Source organism: Centroberyx gerrardi, chromosome 16 (assembly GCF_048128805.1).
Source record: "Centroberyx gerrardi isolate f3 chromosome 16, fCenGer3.hap1.cur.20231027, whole genome shotgun sequence".
NCBI classification, from domain to species: Eukaryota; Metazoa; Chordata; class Actinopteri; order Beryciformes; family Berycidae; genus Centroberyx; species Centroberyx gerrardi.
Window position 1 is genome coordinate 9,197,621 of NC_136012.1, and position 20,944 is coordinate 9,218,564.

A 20,944-nucleotide genomic window follows, 5' to 3' on the forward strand; every position below is an offset into this window, starting at 1 on the left:
GAATATTTGTTACATCTAGTCAAGGCACTGTGACTCTGACCCTTGCATTCCTTAATCGCAATGTTGTTATTCTACCATTGCACTATTCATTGTACAACTAACTATACAATGTAAAGTCCCTCTGGACAAGAGTATCAGCTGAAATCCTAAAGTAGCTGCAAAAGTCTCCCACCAGCACAATCCCATTTCAAACTGCCATTAAAGCACACACTGTAGCACAAGCCCAACACACCACAGACCTCATATCCCACCACCCACCCACAGTCCAAACACAACCATACCCCCGACACACATACACACATCTCCTCTCTCCCTCACCACGTCTATGATCTGCAGCAGTGTGAGGCCCAGCTCCACCAGTATGGCCGCTGAGTCGTTGACCACGGGTCTCTCCAGCCGGTTGTAGTTGGCCAGCAGCTCCTTGTACAGCCTCCTCTGGTGCTCCCCCTGCAGGGTCCCTGGGGAAGTGAGAGAGGAAGAATGGGTCAATTACCTTGAATGTAAAGGACTATCTGCACCGACAGAAAATAGTCTGGAGGTGTTTTACTGTTAACAGTTACCATATGTTTAGGAGTTGAAGGCGTTCTCTTATTCAGATGTGTGTGATTTTACAACATAGTTTGTATTTTAGGCATTTAAGAGTCACATACAATAAGTGAGCAGGTAACAGGTTCTGTTTCTTGCTCAAGGACAATTTGACAGGACATACTGGCTGTAACTTCACCATTACAGTGTTTCCCATGTCTGTCATCACCTTGAATAGAATGCAAGTCCTTTGGTTTAGATAAACGCAGTCTAGAAATAACAATGTTTCAGAGAAGAGCACTTTGATAAAGGAATTTTGCAAATACTGTAACTATTTTGGCTTGGGTTATCCTTTTTCTGCAAATTGTATCTTGGACCATATTCCTGTGGACAGAGGCTGAATTCCAATTCGGTAAGTAGCTTCCGCATCCTTCCTGACCTTTTACCCTTCCTTTGCTGGCAGCGGACTGTAGCCAGATTCTAATTCACCTGGTGGAGTTTCAAACACGTTGCTTTGTGCCGATTCAGTCTATTAAGATTTTTCCAAGCCGTCCTTGATTCCTACTTTCCTACAAACTTGCCTTTGGTACCGACGATGCAAGAGAGGAAGGTCAGCTGTGGAGCTAAGAACGTTTTCAGTGGAAAGAGTTGGCTGGAAGGAGGCCTAGCGGGTTCAGAGATTCACACAATAGCTGATGTGTGTCTTTCAACAAGTATGTGTTCTGTCAAATTGTCCTTGAGCAAGACAATGAACCCTACCTGCTCACTCACTGTGAGTGGCTGAAGGCCTAAAATGTGAAAAAGTGTGATACAAGAAAAAGATCTTTCACACACGCATTCGCTCACATACAGTACAGACACAATACATAAACACATGCACTCACATATCCACATACGTCCATGGACACAGACAGTAACACACACACACACACACACACACACACACACACACACAGAGTGACTGGGCAGTGAGTTGGCATAGTCTCAGGGTCCGGGGTGATTAGGATGATGTGTTTGTTGGCTCAGCTCTCATCACCATTATTGATCTCTCTACCTCACCTTCCATATGCAAAAGCTCTTCTGTTTAGCACTATCCATCTGTCCCCAAATACAGGGAGACACACACACACACACACACACTCACACACACACACACACACACACAGAGAGAGAGCGAGAGAGAGAGTCACTCCACATTGCTAATGACCTTGGTGATAAAGAACAAGTAGCTGATCTCACTACAGTGAATTATAAATAAAAGCAATGAACTGAACTTCATGAATAAAAGACCTGATCAAAGTCAAAACTCCAGATAGTGGCTTCAAGAGAGCTAAGGAGTGGATGTGCAATGTTTGCTTGTGATGGTGTGAGAGTGATGATGAGTGTGGTGGTGTGTGTTACTGCTGTATACTATGTGTCAGCAAAGGACTCACACATCTCAATCCATTTTCCTATACTGTATACACAAGGCATGCCAGCTAGAGGAACATCAGTACTATGCACCAGTAATATGCATATAATCACTGTCAGGTGAAAACTTTGTATCTCTAAAATGTCGACTTTTCAAGAGTTGAGAGAAACAGGCTTGTTTTTAGCTTTATAACAATTTAGTTTTTACATTATCCAGTGGGTTTGGAAAGGGTTTCGTAAGCTCAAGAGGTTAGAGAATTTTCTCAACCCATAGAGGAGAATGTAATCGCACTCTCCAAGAGCACAAGGGATACCCCATGCACTTATATATGTAACAGACACACATGTATACATCACATACACACAGAGCAGTTATTAGCACACAAACACAATACAACAATTCACTTTTCCACATACTATACGTAAACAGTCTGTCATTCATATGCATAATGTGCTCAGTAGGCCACCCCGCATGCTCTGACAGCTTGATGACAGCCTCACATACACCGATATACAGTAGATAACCCACTGGGACACGGGGGGAAGTGAAAGGAACAAGTGAAACATAGAGAGAGAGAAAGAGGGCCAAAGAAAGAGAAAGGGGAAGAGAGATGGACAGCCTTGCAGAAAGATGAGAAATGATGAGAAAGACTGACTGAGAGGGAAAGGAGAGTTGTGAAGCTGCAAAGAGAGAGGAGTGAGTCTTTGGCCCGGCACGGTGCTGATGGGCTCCATTAAGGCTGTAATGAGGAGAGTTATGGCAGGACTGCGCCTGAGGTCAGAGACAGAGGAGCTATGAGTAGCTGCTCAGCACAGCAGAAACAGAAAGGCAGCACCTAAAGGAGCCAGCCATGCTGACCGCGATTAATACATCAGGCTTTATCCTCTTCATCCATGCATCCGTTCAGGTTCCACATGTGGCACAGGTGTTGTGTACTAACAAGTGCTCACAGTTAGATGCATGGATTTGTTGCAGAGACACGTTCATGCACACACACTCATACACACGGACATGTGGGTATGTATACACTTATTCAGCCTTCTCTCTTTCTGTCACTCTACCTCTCTCTCTCTTTTCTATACACATACATTCAAATACAAAAACATACTCACAGCTACAATGCTCATGGGTTCTCTGAAAGAGGACAACACAATCTCAACTAATCAATACACAGCACCGTAAAGTAATAAATCCACCCATTTATGCACAATAAAAGTCACACACACAATTTAAACATAGCCTACTCTACAGCTGCCATCGCGCCAACCTCCCTCCTGTGTCTCTCTCCTGTTTTATTACTGTGAAATGTGAACTGAGGTCCAAACAAACTAACTAAACTAATAAAGTCAATGATGAAGAATTGAAAGCCGACTCTCTCACTCTGTAGCTCTACAGCTCGTCTCATAAAGCCGCGTTCGGGAAGAATGAAATAATCAAATAAACTACTGTGCCAACTTCAATTCACAAACAAACCTCCGTCTGCAGCATACACCAGGGATGGAGGGAAGGGATCCATGCATTTTTTTAATCATCTCACTAATGAAGCTGATATGAGAAAGCTGGCAAGAAGGCATCATTTTCTGACACAGCGAGAGGCCTCATCAAACAAACTCCAGCAGAGGGAGGGAAGGAGAGAGGGAGGCAGAGAGGGAGAGGAGGAAAATGTTGTCGTTTGTTCAGCACCCTCTCTGTTTATCTCCCTATCCTCCAACCTTGTCCTTTTATTTATTTAGTGTGATGGAAAACCCTCTCGAGAGGTGTTCCTCAGCGCAGGGAGGAAAGGAGGAACAACTATCAAATGAAGACAGTGAAGAGCCTCATTTATTTTTATGTTGTCTTTTTATCAAACATACCGTATCTTTTGTTTCAGTTGGATATAGGCCCATAACAGCAGAGTCGTAATTGCTGCTCTCTTCTTTAAGTACAGAAGTGTTTGTGATGATCAAAACTTAACTTAGATGGTTGCATAGAAAACATGGGATCAGGTAAATTCAAGTAATAATCCACAACATTTCATATAAATAAATGTCCATTTTGCTATCACCAATTGTTACAACACAATAGTGATTCACCCTATAGTCAGTTCATGAAAGATTTTACATTTGCTGTTCTGAACACCCGCTGTCTGGTAGCTTTTTCCTGGAAAAATACTAAGCATGAGCAGTGAAACCCACCATGGCTGAACAGCCTGAACAGACAAAGAAAAGAGCGGAACATATATATGTAAACAAATAAACAAAAATAAAAAATCTGAAGGATTAACACTTTAATTGCATTTTAATGATGCATTTAAACTTTGAGCCAGTGACCTTTTTGACACCAAACTAAACAACTACATCTTCATTCTTCCTTAGATGTCACTTTTCTGTGATTGGTTTGACCTTTTTGTCTGTCACACACACACACACACACACACACACACACACACACACACACACACACATTGGTCCAACCTTTACTGGTCTTAACCCCCAATCTCTTCTAAAGAGAATTGAGGGAATGGTGTGTGTGTGTGTGTATGTGTCCATCTTTCTGTGAGTGTGTGTGCCAAACTCAGACATGCTAATGATAAGCAATAGTGGATCAATAATCCATCATTGTAACACCATGTGGGGCCATTACAGGAAATGTCATGGGTCACCGCTGAGCCTTGCTCAGGTCAATGAGAAGGTCGCTGGTTAGTGGAATTGCCTCATTCATTATGAGTCATTAGTAAGTCAGATAGTGAACATGTCCATTATGTACGAACATTTCAGTATATCGAGGTCAAACCTTTTACAAACATTATCACAGCAGGCATGTCTGCTGTCCAAGCATCAGGATCAGGAAGCAACACAGCCTTGTGTTTAGAGCAGAAAGCTCAGAGTCGAAATGTTGCTGAATCCCCAGCCTGGCAAGGTCGTCTGGGAGGGACATTGCTAATGTTACTGATCCCTCCATAAAGGCTGCCAGTGTGCCCTTGGGCAAGACTCTTAGCCCCCAAACTGCAGTGGAGCTGCTCATTGCTCAGCAGCACATATGAATGTGTGTAAGTGTGTAACTGTGGAGCAAGGAGTTGCTGAAGAAATGCACAGTGTTCAGTCAATCTATCCTGGTTAAGGAGGGTTTAGAGTGACTGTTACTAAAAAAGACAGCTTTAAAAGATGTTTTGAAATCTATTTGCATCAATACATAGGCTCCCCAAAATCTCAAACCTTCCTCTTGACCTTATGTTGAAAGCAAAAGAATAAAAAAATTGCGACCCAGTGGATTACAAATATCACAAAAGAATAAAAGAGGATGGATTAAGGTTGGAGTGTGCATAAAGAGGACAGATGACCTTCCTGATGTTGGGAAGCTCAGCATTTATCGTCCCTCAAAACACGATAGATGGACAGGTAGATAGCGATAGACAGACAGAGGCAGATTAAGCGGGAGAAAGGGAGGGACATGGAGGGAGGGTGAGAGGGCGATAAACGATTAACTCCTTATCGGTCCTTAATTCATCCGGACACGTTTTACAGTCCCCCCCGTAAAAGCTCTCTCTCTCTCTGCACTTAGTGTGTGAATCATCTGCAAAACCACACAGCAAGGTTACAACATGCCACAGGGATCACACACACATCTAGTAAATTTTATGAGAAAGAATTTGCTGTTGCCTGTGGGTCCCACAGAAACAAATGCGTTTTTGTGCATTGTGTGTGTGTATGTGTGTGTTGCATATGTGCAAGCGTGCATACACTTATGTGCGCATGTTAGTAATGTGCAGTATACTGTCATCTCAGTGAGTGTGGCACTGTGAGCTTCTCCCTGAGCTCCGGACTCCCACATATTGCATCAGTTCTAAATTAACACGCAGAGCCAGACTCCTTCTGGGCACCTTAGGGACCCCTTAGGCATCAGCACCCTAGGGGATCCCCGCTTCAGATAGACTGCACCCCCCCCAAATATTAATACATTTCACAGATTCACAAGGCTTTCCTTAGAGACCAAGCCAATTTTCTCTGCGAACGTGTTGCCTCCACATCGACATTCATTAGAGCAATATTGGACACGCAAGCTATCTGGCCTGTTATTGTGAGAGAGAACTGAGTGGAATGAGAAACGTGGGGAGGCAAAAAATGGGCTTGAATATCTTTATGCACGATGCTTTATGCACTGTGTCTCCCAGGCTTCCTCCCAGTGTATGCTGGGACAGGCTCCAGCCCCCCCCCCATGTAAGATTTTATATTAAGGTAATAAATATTGAAGTGTGGGTGTGGCTGGATTGTGAACGGACCACTATTTTATATAGGAATAGTGGGAATACTCGTGTCCCAAGTTTATGACATGAGGACAGGAGGATATTTTGAGAAATTGTCTACAACGTCCGTCCATCTGCAGCAGTCACCGTGGCGACAGGATGGGACAGCAGCAGGCGTGAATCTGTTAGAATGCACCTGTCTCCAAGAGAAAGGCTAATCAAGAGTTTTGCTTGGCATCAGCTAAAAGCGAGCATTCCCACAGTGATGATTCAGTATTACCTGTTCTATTATAATGCCTTTTCTAATTGATGAGACTTTGATCATGGTAGGTTAAGGCTCTGTTATATTCGAGTAAAGATAGAAGCTAGCTGCTACTCCTTCAGTTGTGCTGGCTCCCTCTTTTCTGAGTAAATAAATAGTGATCTGCCGTGGAAAAAGGTCCCAGATAATTGTATTCATATTCAATTACGCAAATTGATTTGGGGGGAGGGGGGGGAGTCCTTGACAATCAATGATATTAGTCTGTGAATTTCAATTTTACACCCAGAAAAGGATTAAAGGGTAGAGAAATGAATGAATTAATGAATGAATGATGCTTTAGGATAGCAGAGTAGGGATGACCAGTGGTGAGCAGCAAGAGAGGAATTATGGGTAGATGGATGGATGGATGGATGGGGTGATTGACAGACTGATAGGGGAGAGTTAAATGACTATACACACACACACACACACACACACACACACACACATCACTGTGGGATGGCGGGGATTCAAAGCAGCACTTAAATGTCATATGCAAATGTCAATGACAGTATGAGGGAGAGTCATAAGCACTTTTCCATTCTTCCTCCCTCTCGCTCTCTCTCTCTCTCTAACTCTCTCTCTAACTCTATCTCTCATCTCACTCCCTTTAGATAATCCATCATTGTTCCCTCTCTCTTGAAAGGTACACTAACTTTTGCAACATCTCTTCATTTTTACTCTACCTTCTTCGTTCCTCTCTGTTTTGTATGTGCCTCTCTCTCTCTCTCTTTCTCCCTCTGTCTTTATCCCTTTACAAGACTTTCCAAATCTTGCCTTATCCCCTCTTTTGATCTCTCTCAGTCTCTATTTCTATATCTCGCTAACTCTCTCTCTCTCTCTCTCTCTGTCAGTCCTGAAGTTGTTTGTTTTTTGGCTGTTGTCAACCTATTTGTTCTTATTGGCAATGACAGAGAGTATTTGGGAGCGGATCCGATTGTGAGGAAATAGAAAAAAACATGATCAGTACTAGTCTATTGCCAATCTGTCGCCATTTACTAATGATTGGTGCCATTTTAATAGAACAATGAAAGAAGAAGACAACATAGGGGCCAGATAGACAGAGTGAATGGTCTTAGACCTTGTGAGCTGATACCCTCTTTAGCTGTGGAGCCAGAAAAGTGGGTCTCTGGTTGGGGTGACATCTGAAAATAGGTGACACTCACACACAAACACACACAGAAGCATCTTGCTTATACTTTCTCCACTCTCTCTTTCTCTCTCTCTCTCTCTCTCTCTCGCATTAGCAGATACTGAGAAACGCTCCCTCCCCTCTCCTCTGTGATTCTGTCCCATCTGAATGTTTTTACTGGGTCAGTGCGTTCAGATGTGGCTTCCAAACACACTCCTCAGACACAGGCTATGCAAAGACAGACGGCCAGGAGGGAACCTACTGCTGTACACACATACACACACACACACACACACACACACACAGACCCAGACATATACAGAAGGGTTATTTTAGGCAGAGCACTAGATGACCACCTCTTACATCAGGGTGCTTTAGTGCCCCTGATGAGCCCAGCTAAGCCCATCCTCACTGAGCCGCTGTCCAGCCTCTCTACTCTCTCTCTCTCTCTCTCTCTCTCTCTACACACACACACATGCCACAGCTAGTAAGATGACAACATATACAGGGGTGATCATGGTCTCTTTCTGCCGAGGTAATCTACTTATGTAGATTAGGCAATCTACTATGTAAGATTTAAGGACTAAGGATTGTAGTGTTATGATGATTTTGGAAACCCAGAGGTGATGTAGCCAAAACTCTAACACAGATACAAGAATTGGTATACTGTTATAAACATCGCTGTTACATACAGCCATACAGTTTCCCTATATACAAACTTTGCATAAAAGGTACAGTTAAAGATGCTACGATGCGACTTTTGAGATCTTAGTATATTTACCTTTAGTAAACAAGACCATCGCAGAGAAGATTGTGTGTATCTATTGCATCAGGGCAAAAGTGCAGCTGGCTTTGATCACTGTGGTTCACACCAGTGATTGAGGACAGACGATCTCACCTGGCAGACAGACCCTGTGGAGGGCCCCAGCATGGGCCTCTCAGTGGGGTTCTCACTAACCCCCTGGGGCTCTCCCAAATGTAACTTAACCACCTATGGACAAACAGCGAGGGTGCTGACTCAGTCAGCATAAAGCGCTGTGGCGAAATGATGATCAAGTGGATAAGAATAGAAGCCAAAGGCATGGAGAGAGGACACAGAAGTACATTATGTCAGGGTACAAACAGCACATAACACCACAGTATGGCACGATGGTTAGGAGAATGCTTCGGGGGAAAGGAGGGAGAGACCTCATTATGCACAGTGGGCCAAATTATTCCACATCAAATGTATGGAACCAAATGTGCTGTGAACTACAGTATGTGAATTCTACAGCAAGAAAGCAGAAAAAAAAATTCTGTGGCACTCAGCTCAACTTAACTCAGCTCAGCTTAATTCAATTCAATTCAATTCAATTAACTTCAATTCAACCTTCATTTAACATGGCCACCCTGAAATCAAGCTCTTACTTTCAGGTCTTACCTTAAAAAATACATAAACAACAACAAAATAAAACTAAAACTTAAAATCAAACATGACAGAGAAACATTAGATCTCAATCCACTGATTACTCACAGTCATCTAATTTCATACGGTGGCAAGCACAATCATACCAAAAGCCAAAAACCGATGCTACACCGCTACCACATATAACTAAATTACATCATGCCGGCAGAGCGGAGCGTTCAACCATGGAACAAGTTCAAATGTTGCTCAGAGTGACTCTGGACGGCCTGGCAGTCTATGCTCCAGACTGGAACACAACGGGACTCTGATCCCACAACCTCCTGGGACCACGGGACCAGAGTTATGAACCTGGAAGGGGAAGAGTACTGAACAAAGGCGGCGCTGACAGACCGCCGCTCCCTGAGGGCCTGGACGCTTGACACCATGACAAATGCTACAAAATCCACAGCCATGCAAACATTGTGTCAGTGTGTGTATGTGTGAGTGTGTCTGTGTGTGTATGTGTGACTGAGAGGGAGAAAGAGAAAGAAAGAGAAAGAAAGTTATAGACAGTGAGAGATTGAGAATCACACCGGGAGCAACACACACACAGACAAAACTGCACAGGATCACACTGACACCACAGAAACAAACACACACATACTGTACACAACACACACTCCAATGGCAGCGATGTGGAAGGACTGATATAACTAATAGAGGCCATCTATCTGTCGTTTTTTTTAGAGATTATGTCCAAGACCTTCACGGCTGTCCTTTTAACTGTCTGTAAGAAAAGCACCCCAAGGTAAGGAAATAATGGACCCCAGACACTATAACATCACACGTCTGATGGGCTGCGACAAAATGTGTCTCTGTGTGTGTGTGTTTACATGCAAATATTCTTGTATTTATATCCCTGTGAAGAACAAATGTCCTCCAAATGATAGAAAGCAGAGGAAGATACTTTTGTTGGCTCCCATTTTGTTGTGTAGGTAAAACTAACCAAGTGTGAATTGATTTAAACTAAGGTCACAACTACTTCGGCAATGGTCTAGTGCCTCATTATTTCACTATCAATCACTTGGCAGGGGAATGAGTCAGTCAGGGGAGGTCAGCAGTGAAGCATCCAGATGTTCAGCAGCTTCAGCCCTGCGTCTCAACCCGGGCGGCTATAGCCTATTACCTAGCCTGCTTTACTGTAAAACAGACAGACAGAGACGGAGAGATGAAGATGAGAGACGATAAGGGGAGGCACAAAACGAGGGAGGGAGAGTGTGAAGGAAAGGTGAGAAGAGGAGGAAGAGAGAATCTGAGTGGGAAGGAGGTGAAAATAAGGTGAAGGTGGGGGAAAGGACAGGGGAAAGCCTGGTAAAGTCTTTCTTACACAGAATTTGAATGTGGTTTACTTTTAATTAAGTTTCATTTTGATGCAAGTGTAAGAATAGATAGTGGTACTGACTTTGATTATGTACAGTGCATGCAGTGATATTTAGTCAAGGCAGAGTTGGAAAGTAAGGCAAATAAAACATATTTGCATATGGCAAATGCCATATGCCAAGATAGAAATGGGACTAGCAATAGCGTTGGTTTTATTTTCTTATAGTGTGTTAAATTAAGTGTACTTCTAGTCAGTCACATTAAGTTTGACCCACATGCATGTTCACTCTTAGACTAATACAAGACCACATTAATACAATACGCCAAAAATGTTGGACATCATGTCCCTAAACATTTAATTTCCTGCTGGCCTCTTCTTTAAATTGTTCATTTATAGTTTGAGGGTCATTTTTCCGGCTTTTTGTTTTTTTTATGTTGGTTGTTAAATTGGTCTTAAATCCAATTCCAGGTGGCATCATAAAGATCTTAGAAAGGTCTTAAATGTGTCTTTCTGAAACCTGCAGATACCCTGGAAGAGACAAAAAGACAGGAGAATGGCAGCATGTCAATGACAAGAAGATAAAGGAGAAAGTGTAGGTTATATGAGGAGAAAAACAGGCCTCAGTGAGATAGGAGAGAGAGAGAGAGAGAGAGAGAGATAGAGAGAGAGGGATAGAGGGAGAGAGAGGGATAGAGAGAGAGAGAGGGAGGGAGGGAGAGAGAGAGAGAGAGAGAGAGAGAATACAGGGATGAAACAATGCTGAAAGAAACAATAAATTTTACATGAGCGATTTCAGCAGCAGTGGCTAGTATAGTTGACTAGTTATGTTTGTCACTTCTTTGTGTAACTGTGTGTGTTTGTGTAAGTGAATGCATTTCCACGTGTGTGCGTCCACGTACTCATTACCATCTTGTGTGTGTGTGTGTACGCGCACCAACAATGATGCTTAACGCAACTGACGAGCCGTGGGCTTAGCCATGAACGCACCATTTCCAGCATCATGTGACTGAGTGGCTACAGCGGCGGGCGAGCGGGGATCAGGGTGTATGGTGCTGTGTGTTAATGGAGTTTTGGATGGACGGACTCATATAGGAGAGCTTTATAATCTATGGCCGAGGGCTCAGAGCCCTAAAACCACTGGAGGTTTAATCCTAATCCAGTGGCTAAGACCTCTGGCATGTTATGGTGTTGAGTACATGGCTACCACATCCATGCTTCTCTACCATGCTGAACATAAACTGTGCCAGGACTATATGGACTATGAGTGTCTTTATAGCACTATAAGTGTTTGCAGAGAACGATTCAAAATCCAGTGGGTTTGGGCCTGCGTCTAGTGGGTCCAGTCATAACAAGAGTAGTGTGTTTTAATGAGTCTGGGTCACAAGGTTAGGAATGAATTTCTCATTTGTATACCAGGAAGAAAAAGTTTGAGGGCTGTTATATCTGTTATGTAGCATAGGAGGCCTATATACACAGTTCCCCATTTTCCACTTGGGCAACGCACCTTGTCTCCTGTCTCAGTATTGTCTTGGATGAACAGCGGCCACCTAAACACGCGATTTATATTCCGAATGAGGCATAAAAAGTTAAATTTACATAAACTCCGTGATTAAAGACCATAGAGTCTGGGAAAGCGGAAAGTGTTGCTGACCATGGGAAAAATAAGAGACAGCGAGACTGAAAAATAGACAGAATGAGAGAGAGAGAGAGGCAGACTGAGAGAGAGGGAGATGAGGTGTTGCATTGAAATCAGGCAAATATCTAATGCATCAATGCCAGGCGGGTTCACTCTTATCTATCACTCCTCCGATCCACTGAGTGAGGGTCAGGAAAACAATTTAATTGCAGGGGTATCTGTATTGATCCACAGGCTTAATAGAGCTCTCTTTTTTTTGGCGGGTACACCTGAACATGTGTCACTTGAATTGTTTTTTGTAATAACCAAACAAATGCCCATCGCCTGAGGAGAAAACGCACTCAGCCAACATATAGCAGATGTTAAGGACTTTTGAAAAGACTTATTATGTAAAGTCTAACTTAGCTGTGTATCGTCTCTCTACACATTATGGCTAGTTCTGTGGAGTTGTCAGAAAATGATGTTTCTATTTCAAGGAACCCAAACTGTCCCATCTCTCAGCTTCCCTCTATTGTCTTGTGTTTCCCCTGGCAGACTATAGCTGCTTATCAATGGCACAGTGAATGTGTGCAGAGGCCTCTAAGCAGCTAGCTGATTCTTTAAGCCCCGTGCCCAAAGCCTCACGAAGCCTATTCTCCTTCCAACAGTCAAACGTGACACGCCACAACCCCAAATAATAAAACGGTTTACTCTGCCCACTGAAAGGTCTCAGGAGGCAGGATTTGATGCATTCATTTCCAAATGATATAGATCCGTTGTGGCAAAAAAATATCCCCCAGTATTCATGGTTAAATATCTCTGAAATGGTGTCTGGGTGAATGCTATTTTTTTGTCAGCCAAGGGTTAAAGTCCCCTACTATCTAAAATAAACCTGCATTTAAAAGGTTCTATAATTTGTTTTTATTTTGTGCTATCAGCCATTGATTAAAAATAGGTGTCACTCAAATGGTGGGCATCCCATTTTGGAGCAACACTCTTAATTTGTCGCTGTTTGAAGGTATCTACATTTCATTTATCGATTACGATGGACTGTTTATTGATTATGTTGGACTACTTAGTGATTATGAATTATTAGTTTTTGCACATGCTAGGCAGAGCTGTGAAATACATTTTTGAAAAGTGAACATCATTGCAAAAAATGCTCATCTTAACAAGTCATCGTCTTAAAATCATTTTTTTCTTAAAACCCGTGGAAGATTCTGTTATTCGGGTGAGATAATTCCAGTTGTTTCCAAAGCAGTTTCATTTGTTTCAGGTATTTTCTAAAAAACAAGGGTCAACATCTTGAAACAAGCAGAATAAGGCAGATCACTCCACTTATGTTAAGAAAATGACACTTCAAGATTCAAAACTGATTCAAGACAAATCTTGAAACAAGTTGATTTGCATTGGACACAAACGATTAAACTTTCTCACCCAGCTGTCAGATGTTTTCAATTGTTTAAGAGAAAAATAAGATCTTAAGAATCAATACTAAACTGTTTTTTTTTTAGATGTGTAAGCGACATCACGTCTTAACCTTGACTGTGGACAGGAGACAAACAGCGTCACTGGTGTCACACCAGAAGCCAGAAGTCTCTTGTAACGGATTAGCATGCGAACACTGCCACTTCATCTCTCCCTCTCCCCTTGTCTCAGTCACTCCGGCCTTTCCTTCCCTCACTCACATCCTCCTTCCCTCCTTCCCTGCCAGATGATGGCCACTGATCTGAGTGGTGTGGAGAGGTGAGGACATGGAGAGGTGGCAGGTCCCATGTTCGCACGCAGTGGACACACACACACACACACAACCAATTGGGTGAAAAAGACATGATATAGTTTATGTATGATTTGCACGTTGCAGAATCGTATACACATTGAGTCTTGAAAGCAAGGGAAATGAAACATCCTTCCTCTGTCTCTCTCTCTTTCTCTCTCTCTCTCTCACACACACACACACTCAGCCTACATACGCACGCGCACACACACGCACAGTAGAAGGTTTGAACCCTATCCTCAGCAAAGCCGCCGTGTCACAGACTGGTAAGTAAACAACCCAGATGTTGCAGATGATGATGATGATGGGATGGGGCTTAGGAGGGAATTATTATCATGTATGCACATCTCATTGCACACTCATGCGCAAACACTCATGCCACACTCACTTACTACACACACACATGCATGCACATGCACACAAGCTCAGTGTTTGGAAATAACACTTAGTTTGAGAAATCTCCTTTTAGGAGGATAAAAAAAAATGTGGAGAGCCGGCTGTGGAGAAGTGGGCTACATTAGAATGCAGGGGATAACTGAGGAAAAATCTCATGACTAACAATGTGTATTCACATTTGTTATTCAGTATTCTGCGTTATTCAATAGAGAACATTTGGCAACTTTACTGGAACAAATTAAATGTCTCAGTCCTTAGGCTGTTCTATCTGGGATTCATAAGTTAAACTTCAATATTAAAAATCACATCTCTATCATCTCATTGTGACATCCAAACTATTGTGTGTAATGGCTATAAAATGTGAGCAAAACAAAGTAGCCTAAACAGCTTTAAATCGATTTCAGCTCTTAGTTTTGATCATGTCTAACGACAAACAACTGCAGTAATCCTGGAGGAATATTGTACAAATATCACAGCTTTAGGTCCCTCTGGGAATATTAATATTACAGTGACGCCACAAAAATACCATAAAGTACGATATGGTCCCTATAAACACACTATAGAGTACCGCAAACACATTATAAGTCCCTATACGATAATTAAAGTGATTTTTCATCAGGGATTCATTCAACATCATCGATTCCCCCCATAGCCTATACATCTGTCCCATGGCTCATTCGCACTCACTGGAGAAAACTAATTGGAAGCGGACCTCAAGAGCGACTTTTTCAAAAGCCTACCTCTGAAAAGAAGAGCCGTCCAAATATAAAATCCAACCGAACACGGTCCCCAAAACTTGTGGCACCGCATCCTGGCACCGCTCACTGGACTCCGACGGCCCCCGGCAGCGGGCTCCGAGTGTCGGCTAGAGAGGGAATCTGCTCTGGCTTGACGGTGATATGAACATTTGGCTGGAGAGAGAGGAGAAGGGAGAGAGACAGACTGAGTGTGTGAGATAAAGACAGACAGACCAGAATGAGTGTGGGGAGTTAAGATTGGCGCGTTCACGCTGCTTCAAAACACATTCCCTGACACTGTCTAACGGGGGCGCGCGCCTGAGCTCGAGTTGGCCAGAACAGGCAGCCTGGAACTTCACCGGTAGGCTACTCAAAAGAAACATTACTATAGCCTAATATTTTTATAGGGACTTTTAACGTTTTTATGGCGTTCAGTAGTGAGTTTATAAAGATCTTACCGTGCTTATGATATGTTTAATCTTCCATGGTGATTTTCTGTGGTAGGCTAGACCCTATAACTTTTTTTTTTTACCAATGCATATAAAGTTTTGCTGTGACTATTGTAGGCTATATAGCCTAGCAGGCTATCCTAAAACGAATCCAAAGATTACTATAGGCCTAGGCCTAGTTCTTTTTCCTAATTATGTTACCAACCAATTTGATTCGTGTCTAATTATTATACCCAAACTCGGAAGTCAGACTAAAGGGAATTAAATTACCTTCCCTCTTGCGCGCTCACCTGCTTCCCGCCTCGACTGTCCCAGCATAGCTCTCCTGCGTTTTAAGACAGGAGCGCGCGTGGGATCCGAGGGAGGGAGTGAGGGAGGGAGGGAAAGGGGGACCGAACTGGAACCGGCAAAATGCTTTGATAGAACGGATAGTTCCGGTCCTCACTTCTGATTGGCTGAGTCACTAGTCTACCAGATAAACACACCTGTAGGCTATAACCGTTATTTTAAATATTAATGCCTAACCGAAAATCCCCACTCATGAACCAGCCACTTTGTTTAGCTGTTCTCAAACAATTGACTAGGCTATTGCTTGGCGGAAGAATAACATTTGATGATTAATATTTAGCACTGAAACGTAAAGATTTGTTGAATATTCCATTCTCTTATTATTAACCTACAATGGTGTGTTTTACAGCCTAAAAGCAATAAGCCTCCAGATGCATTAACAGCTAGAAGGATTTGCTCATCATGCTAGCACCTCTTAGCCATTTTCAAATCACTGTACAGCACCGCCTCTCGTGGCTTAGCCTACTTCTTAAATCAAAGACAAGGCCATGAATGTCATACAGACATAAGATGCCACCCAACCCACTGATCTACTCAGTGTTGTTGGACGGGAGGAACTGACACCAGCTCCACACACAGGGCCAGAAGGGGCCTGCAAGGTGCGGCACCACCCGCCTCCTCCCGCCGTTGTAGACTATCATTTAAGGATGCCATGCGTGTCACCCTGCAATTTTCCACTTCCCGGTGTTACAAAAGGGTTCATCAACTGCGTTTTTTTGTCGTATTTGTCTCCTTTTTGTGGAAGGCATGGCTCATAATCAAATGACCTATTTATTCCGGTCCATAAATAATTTCAGCGGGAAATAGAATCCGACAGGCGATGAGGGGGAACACTGCGCATTTCTCCAAATGTTCTCCCTCTCTTTCTCTCTTTCCCTCAACGGAACATGGGCGTATCATCTAAAGAAATGGGCTCGTCCTATACCACTGATATTAGACCAGAGGTTGCCAGTATTTTCCATACCCACAAATAAATGAGCTTTAGACCCCCAAATGTCTGGGTCCCTAGGAGCCCCATCAGAGGCGATTTATGCCGTTAGATGTGACTTGGTACAGAATCCCATTTCTGTCTGTACTGTAGGTGGGACAGCCGCAGCGGGCAGTGAAAAAGTGGGCAGTGCTCTCACTGGGCTAACTAAAGTGAAAAAGCAGTGAAATTAAACCATTCCTCATTTTGTTAGGGACCCACAAGACCGCAGTTTGTCCCTGGACCCCACTTTGGGAACCACTGCATGAGACAGTCAGCTAAACAAGACATTAAACAATGAATGTTATTTTTTGTTTGTTGTTTGGCCGACTGTGAGTATAGCTAACTCATCTTAAACTCACAACATTTTGTGGTAAGTCTACCATTAACTTTACTGAGGCTTAGTGAAGAACTGTCCATAGTGCTGAAATGACCAGGAACAGCAATGTTTGATACAAGGATATGATAGTTAACTAAACTTAAAAACTGTTTGAATAAAAAATTATCTAAATCAATGCCCCCAAAATAACATAAAAAAAATAAGAATGATTACTTTTTATATTGGACAACTTAATATCAGATACCCAGTAAATGACATACAGAAGTAATTCTCTCTCAGTTTATAGGCCCCACTTGTTAGAATACACATAAATAGTTTTGACACATTTTAATTTGCTCTGTTGGTCAAAATATTACAATACAGTAAAAATAGGCCTATAAAACAAACTAATAATTAGCCTAATGTTAACCGTAGAGTAAGACCTGTTATAACCCTACATCTAATCTAGCAGTTCATGCTCAGAAGCATCAGATTCCCTTTGTCACCCAAACAGTGCTTTTTATAACAAAACAGAAAAAAAAACACACAATGTCAAATCAATTTGAAGACTAAAAAAAGGCCTTGAACTGTAAATCTTAAAAATACCCAACGTCTGACAGCCTGAGGTCTAAGGAGTCGCTGTCAGCCTCTGAGGCTGGATGATGTTTTTAGGTGTATCAGGTTACATTAGTACAGTGACTCAAAATGTGCTCTGTCATGTTAACCCCCGAGGATGTAGCTGCATCTGTGTATGTGTGTGTGTGTGTGTGTGTTACTGTTGCACCATAAATACCATTTTTCTCCCCATGTGTGGCCTCCTCCCACGCTCTCTCCATTACTTTTCCTCCTGGGGGAGCTGTAAACACTTATTAACACACCCGCTCACACACTGGGGATAAACATGTTCGAACACACACACACACACACCCACACACACACACGCTAAAACCCCATCTCTCTCCATAAAGCACAGAGTTTAGCCACCAGCGAACTCTTGACAACTGCTGAGACTCTGAACTCCTACAGCCAAACATGAGACGGAGACAGAGATTGAGTTGCATCTGAGCCCTCCTCTCTTTTTTACCACATAAGTTACGATTACCAGGTAAAACAACAAAGCTAGAACACGTCCCGGCAGCAGTGTGGGACCCACAGGACCTGCGCAGGTGTACCAGCCACACTGTATTTGCTCAAACATCAAAGATCAGAGAGAAAGTACGATGCTTGTGGATTAAACTAATGTTTCAAAGCCCTGTCCCTGCGCATGCTGAACCCCCTGAGCTGTGGAGCTTTGTAAATTTTAACCCAACCCTCTCAATCCTGAACCTCAGCCCACAACCCATCTGCCTGAACAAGAGAGAGACAGAGAGAGAGAGAGAGAGAATCTTCATTGTATGGCATTGGTAAGTTAAGTGTGTGTGAGAAACTAATTGAAATACCCAGCGGTAGGAGGCGCGCAAAGTAGCGAAGAGGAAAGACTGAGCGAGGAAGAGAGCACAAAGGCTGAAGGGAGCTGTTAATTCTCTATCTTTTATAAATGAGGAGTGCTCCGCTAATGGACTTAAATGTTGTGGAGTTGCCATTCCTCTCTCTCTCTCTCTCTCTCTCTCTCTCTCTCTTTCTCTCTCTCTCTTTCCCCGCACATGTGCACACATCTACACAAACGCACACAAACACACACTGCTGGCACAGTGACATATGATGCAGTCAGGTCGGTGTGTGTGTGTGTGTGTGTGTGTTATAAGTGTGTGTGTGTGTCTGCACATATCCAGAACACCACTGATGTGCAAACAAAGGCTGAAAGAGCTAAACTGACTGATGACAGTGACAGAGATTTCCTTATTTCAGTCAGCGCTCCTTCAAAAGTGACAAAGTTCTATCCTCTAATACACTTGTTAAATATCTTTTTCACCCGCTTTCCCTCTTTCTAAATTAAATATTTGAAATATGCGCCTGTCCCAGCAGGGTGTATGTGTGCGTTTGTGTGTGTGTGCGTGTGTGTGCGTGTGTGTGTGTGTGTGTGTGTGTGTGATAGAATGGGGTCAGATGAGTTTTAGTTTGTGTCTGCGTCGCTACCTTTGATGTGTGGGAGACACACAGCTTCTACTGTGACAGAGAGCACACTGGTCCCAGAGCTACTCCAGGTATGTGTGTGTGTGTGCGTGTGGGTGTGTGTGTGTGTGTGTGTGTATAGATGTCAGTTGTTGTGTGCGCTTGTTGCAGTGTATGTGCACCCGTGACAGATCTTTAGACACAGATCTTTATACGCTCTTCACAAGAGGGAAGGAGTCAGCTATGCAGATAAAAACAAAACAAACAAAAAAAAATGGTTTAAGGCGCTTTTTTTTTCAGGCAATGTCAGCCCATCTTTAGCCTTGAATGTCTCCCTTTTTAGTGCCCTAGTGCAAAGACTTCCAATAGTTATCAGCCGTCAGAAAGTTTGGGAACATAAGAGGAATTCTACTTGGATAGAGAATTAATAGTAAAAGGAAATGAATAGAAATGAACATAGGGATTTCCTATTCTCCCACCCATGTCGATGTATCTGTGAATATCCACCCACAGCCGATGATGAAACGCACCTTGGTCCTGAAACAGCCAGATTATCTGTGATAGACCGACTCCTCCTATGTTGCTTCTCTGTTGCCAGCCAGCCATTTGTCTCTCTTACACTGTACAGGTGGCTACTCAGCTTATTATGGGATGGGAAAGGTCGGACCCCTCACACACACTTTAGGAGTTCACTGTGGAAAAGGTCAGCGAGGCACAGGAGGGTGAGGAGAGAGAGAGAGAGAGAGAGAGAGTCACATGGGGTAAAACACAAACAGAAGTGCACACAGAGGAAAGAGATACAGAGTTGCGCATTGTGTGGGTGGAAACAAAACGTGGGAGCAAGTATGTGTGATCAAAGAAAAGTTTACATCCTCAAAGACATAATTACATACACAGAAAAGCTCTCTCACACACTTTGACGCACACATACTTAGAGATGCTTAGGTTTATAAATAGCGGTAGTCTAAATTATTGATGAATTTGGTTCTGCCGGACTTTAAGTCATTGTCTCTGTGAATTAACTCTTATTCACACTTGAGCTTTTCACGGTCATTTGCATCTTAGCGGCTGCATCTGTGTTGGAGAGAAAGGAAATATTACATCACACTAAGAGATTCACATAAAGCCTCCTGCTCGTGCTTTAAAGGATGAGAGATTTAATGCAGCACCTTAGAGTGGAGAAACTCAAATTGACACTCTAGGGAACCACTTTGAAATTTTTGAAGTCGTAGTAAGCCTTTCTTGACTATGTAGAAAGCAGGCTTTAAATTCCCCTACAGTATGCTCTTTTTTTGGGGGTGGGGTTTGTTAATATGTTTTCCCCTTTGGTAAAATGCATCCATAAAATGTATAATGATAAACACTGTATTTTTTGAAAATGCAACATGGTCTGTGTGTATCTCTTAAATTATTTAATTTGATTTTAGTCTGTTCTTTTTCTGATTTTATGTCCAAAATGTACTGTACTATATTTATATAATCTTTGCAAACAGTGTCTTTGTATATTATTAGTCATATTCTTTTTGCTTGCTTTAATGTCTACTGACATTAAAAATCCATTAATAGAGCTTGTGATACATTCTGAGAAAATGACTGTTATTCTCTAACTTCTACATTCTGCTTTTATTTCGCCCCTAACCCTGGTTCAGAAGCAGCGAAGTGTCCAACGGCAATCACTGTGCTAAGGGCACCACCCAGTGGAAGAAATGCTGATGTACACAAAACCATTTCCCCCCGGGGGGGGTGGGGGTGGGGGTCTCAAGACATCAATAAATGTCTTTTGAATGACTGGATGAACTTGTCTCTGATCATTTAGATGAAAAAAAGGTAAGATGGCTAAATAAGTTTTCAATAAGAATGAATGATCTGACTTCCATAGTGAAATGTGGAGTAGTTTGTACTTCAATTGAGAAAAGTTTTTTTCGAAT

The 20,944-nt window shown here is 42.7% G+C and overlaps 1 protein-coding gene across 1 annotated transcript in view; it reads right to left on the minus strand.

Annotated features, from left to right (window-relative positions):
• Positions 1–14,963, minus strand: part of LOC139925744 (neuronal acetylcholine receptor subunit alpha-7-like) — a 38,397-nt gene extending 23,434 nt beyond the window's left edge. The window contains exons 1-2 of the mRNA XM_071917247.2: positions 14,885–14,963; positions 319–458 (exon numbers count right to left, since the gene is read on the minus strand). Of these exons, the coding sequence (XP_071773348.1) occupies positions 319–458; positions 14,885–14,954 (210 nt within the window). The 5' untranslated portion in view covers positions 14,955–14,963. The remainder of the gene's footprint in view (positions 1–318; positions 459–14,884) is intronic.
• Positions 14,964–20,944: the final 5,981 nt, after the last annotated feature.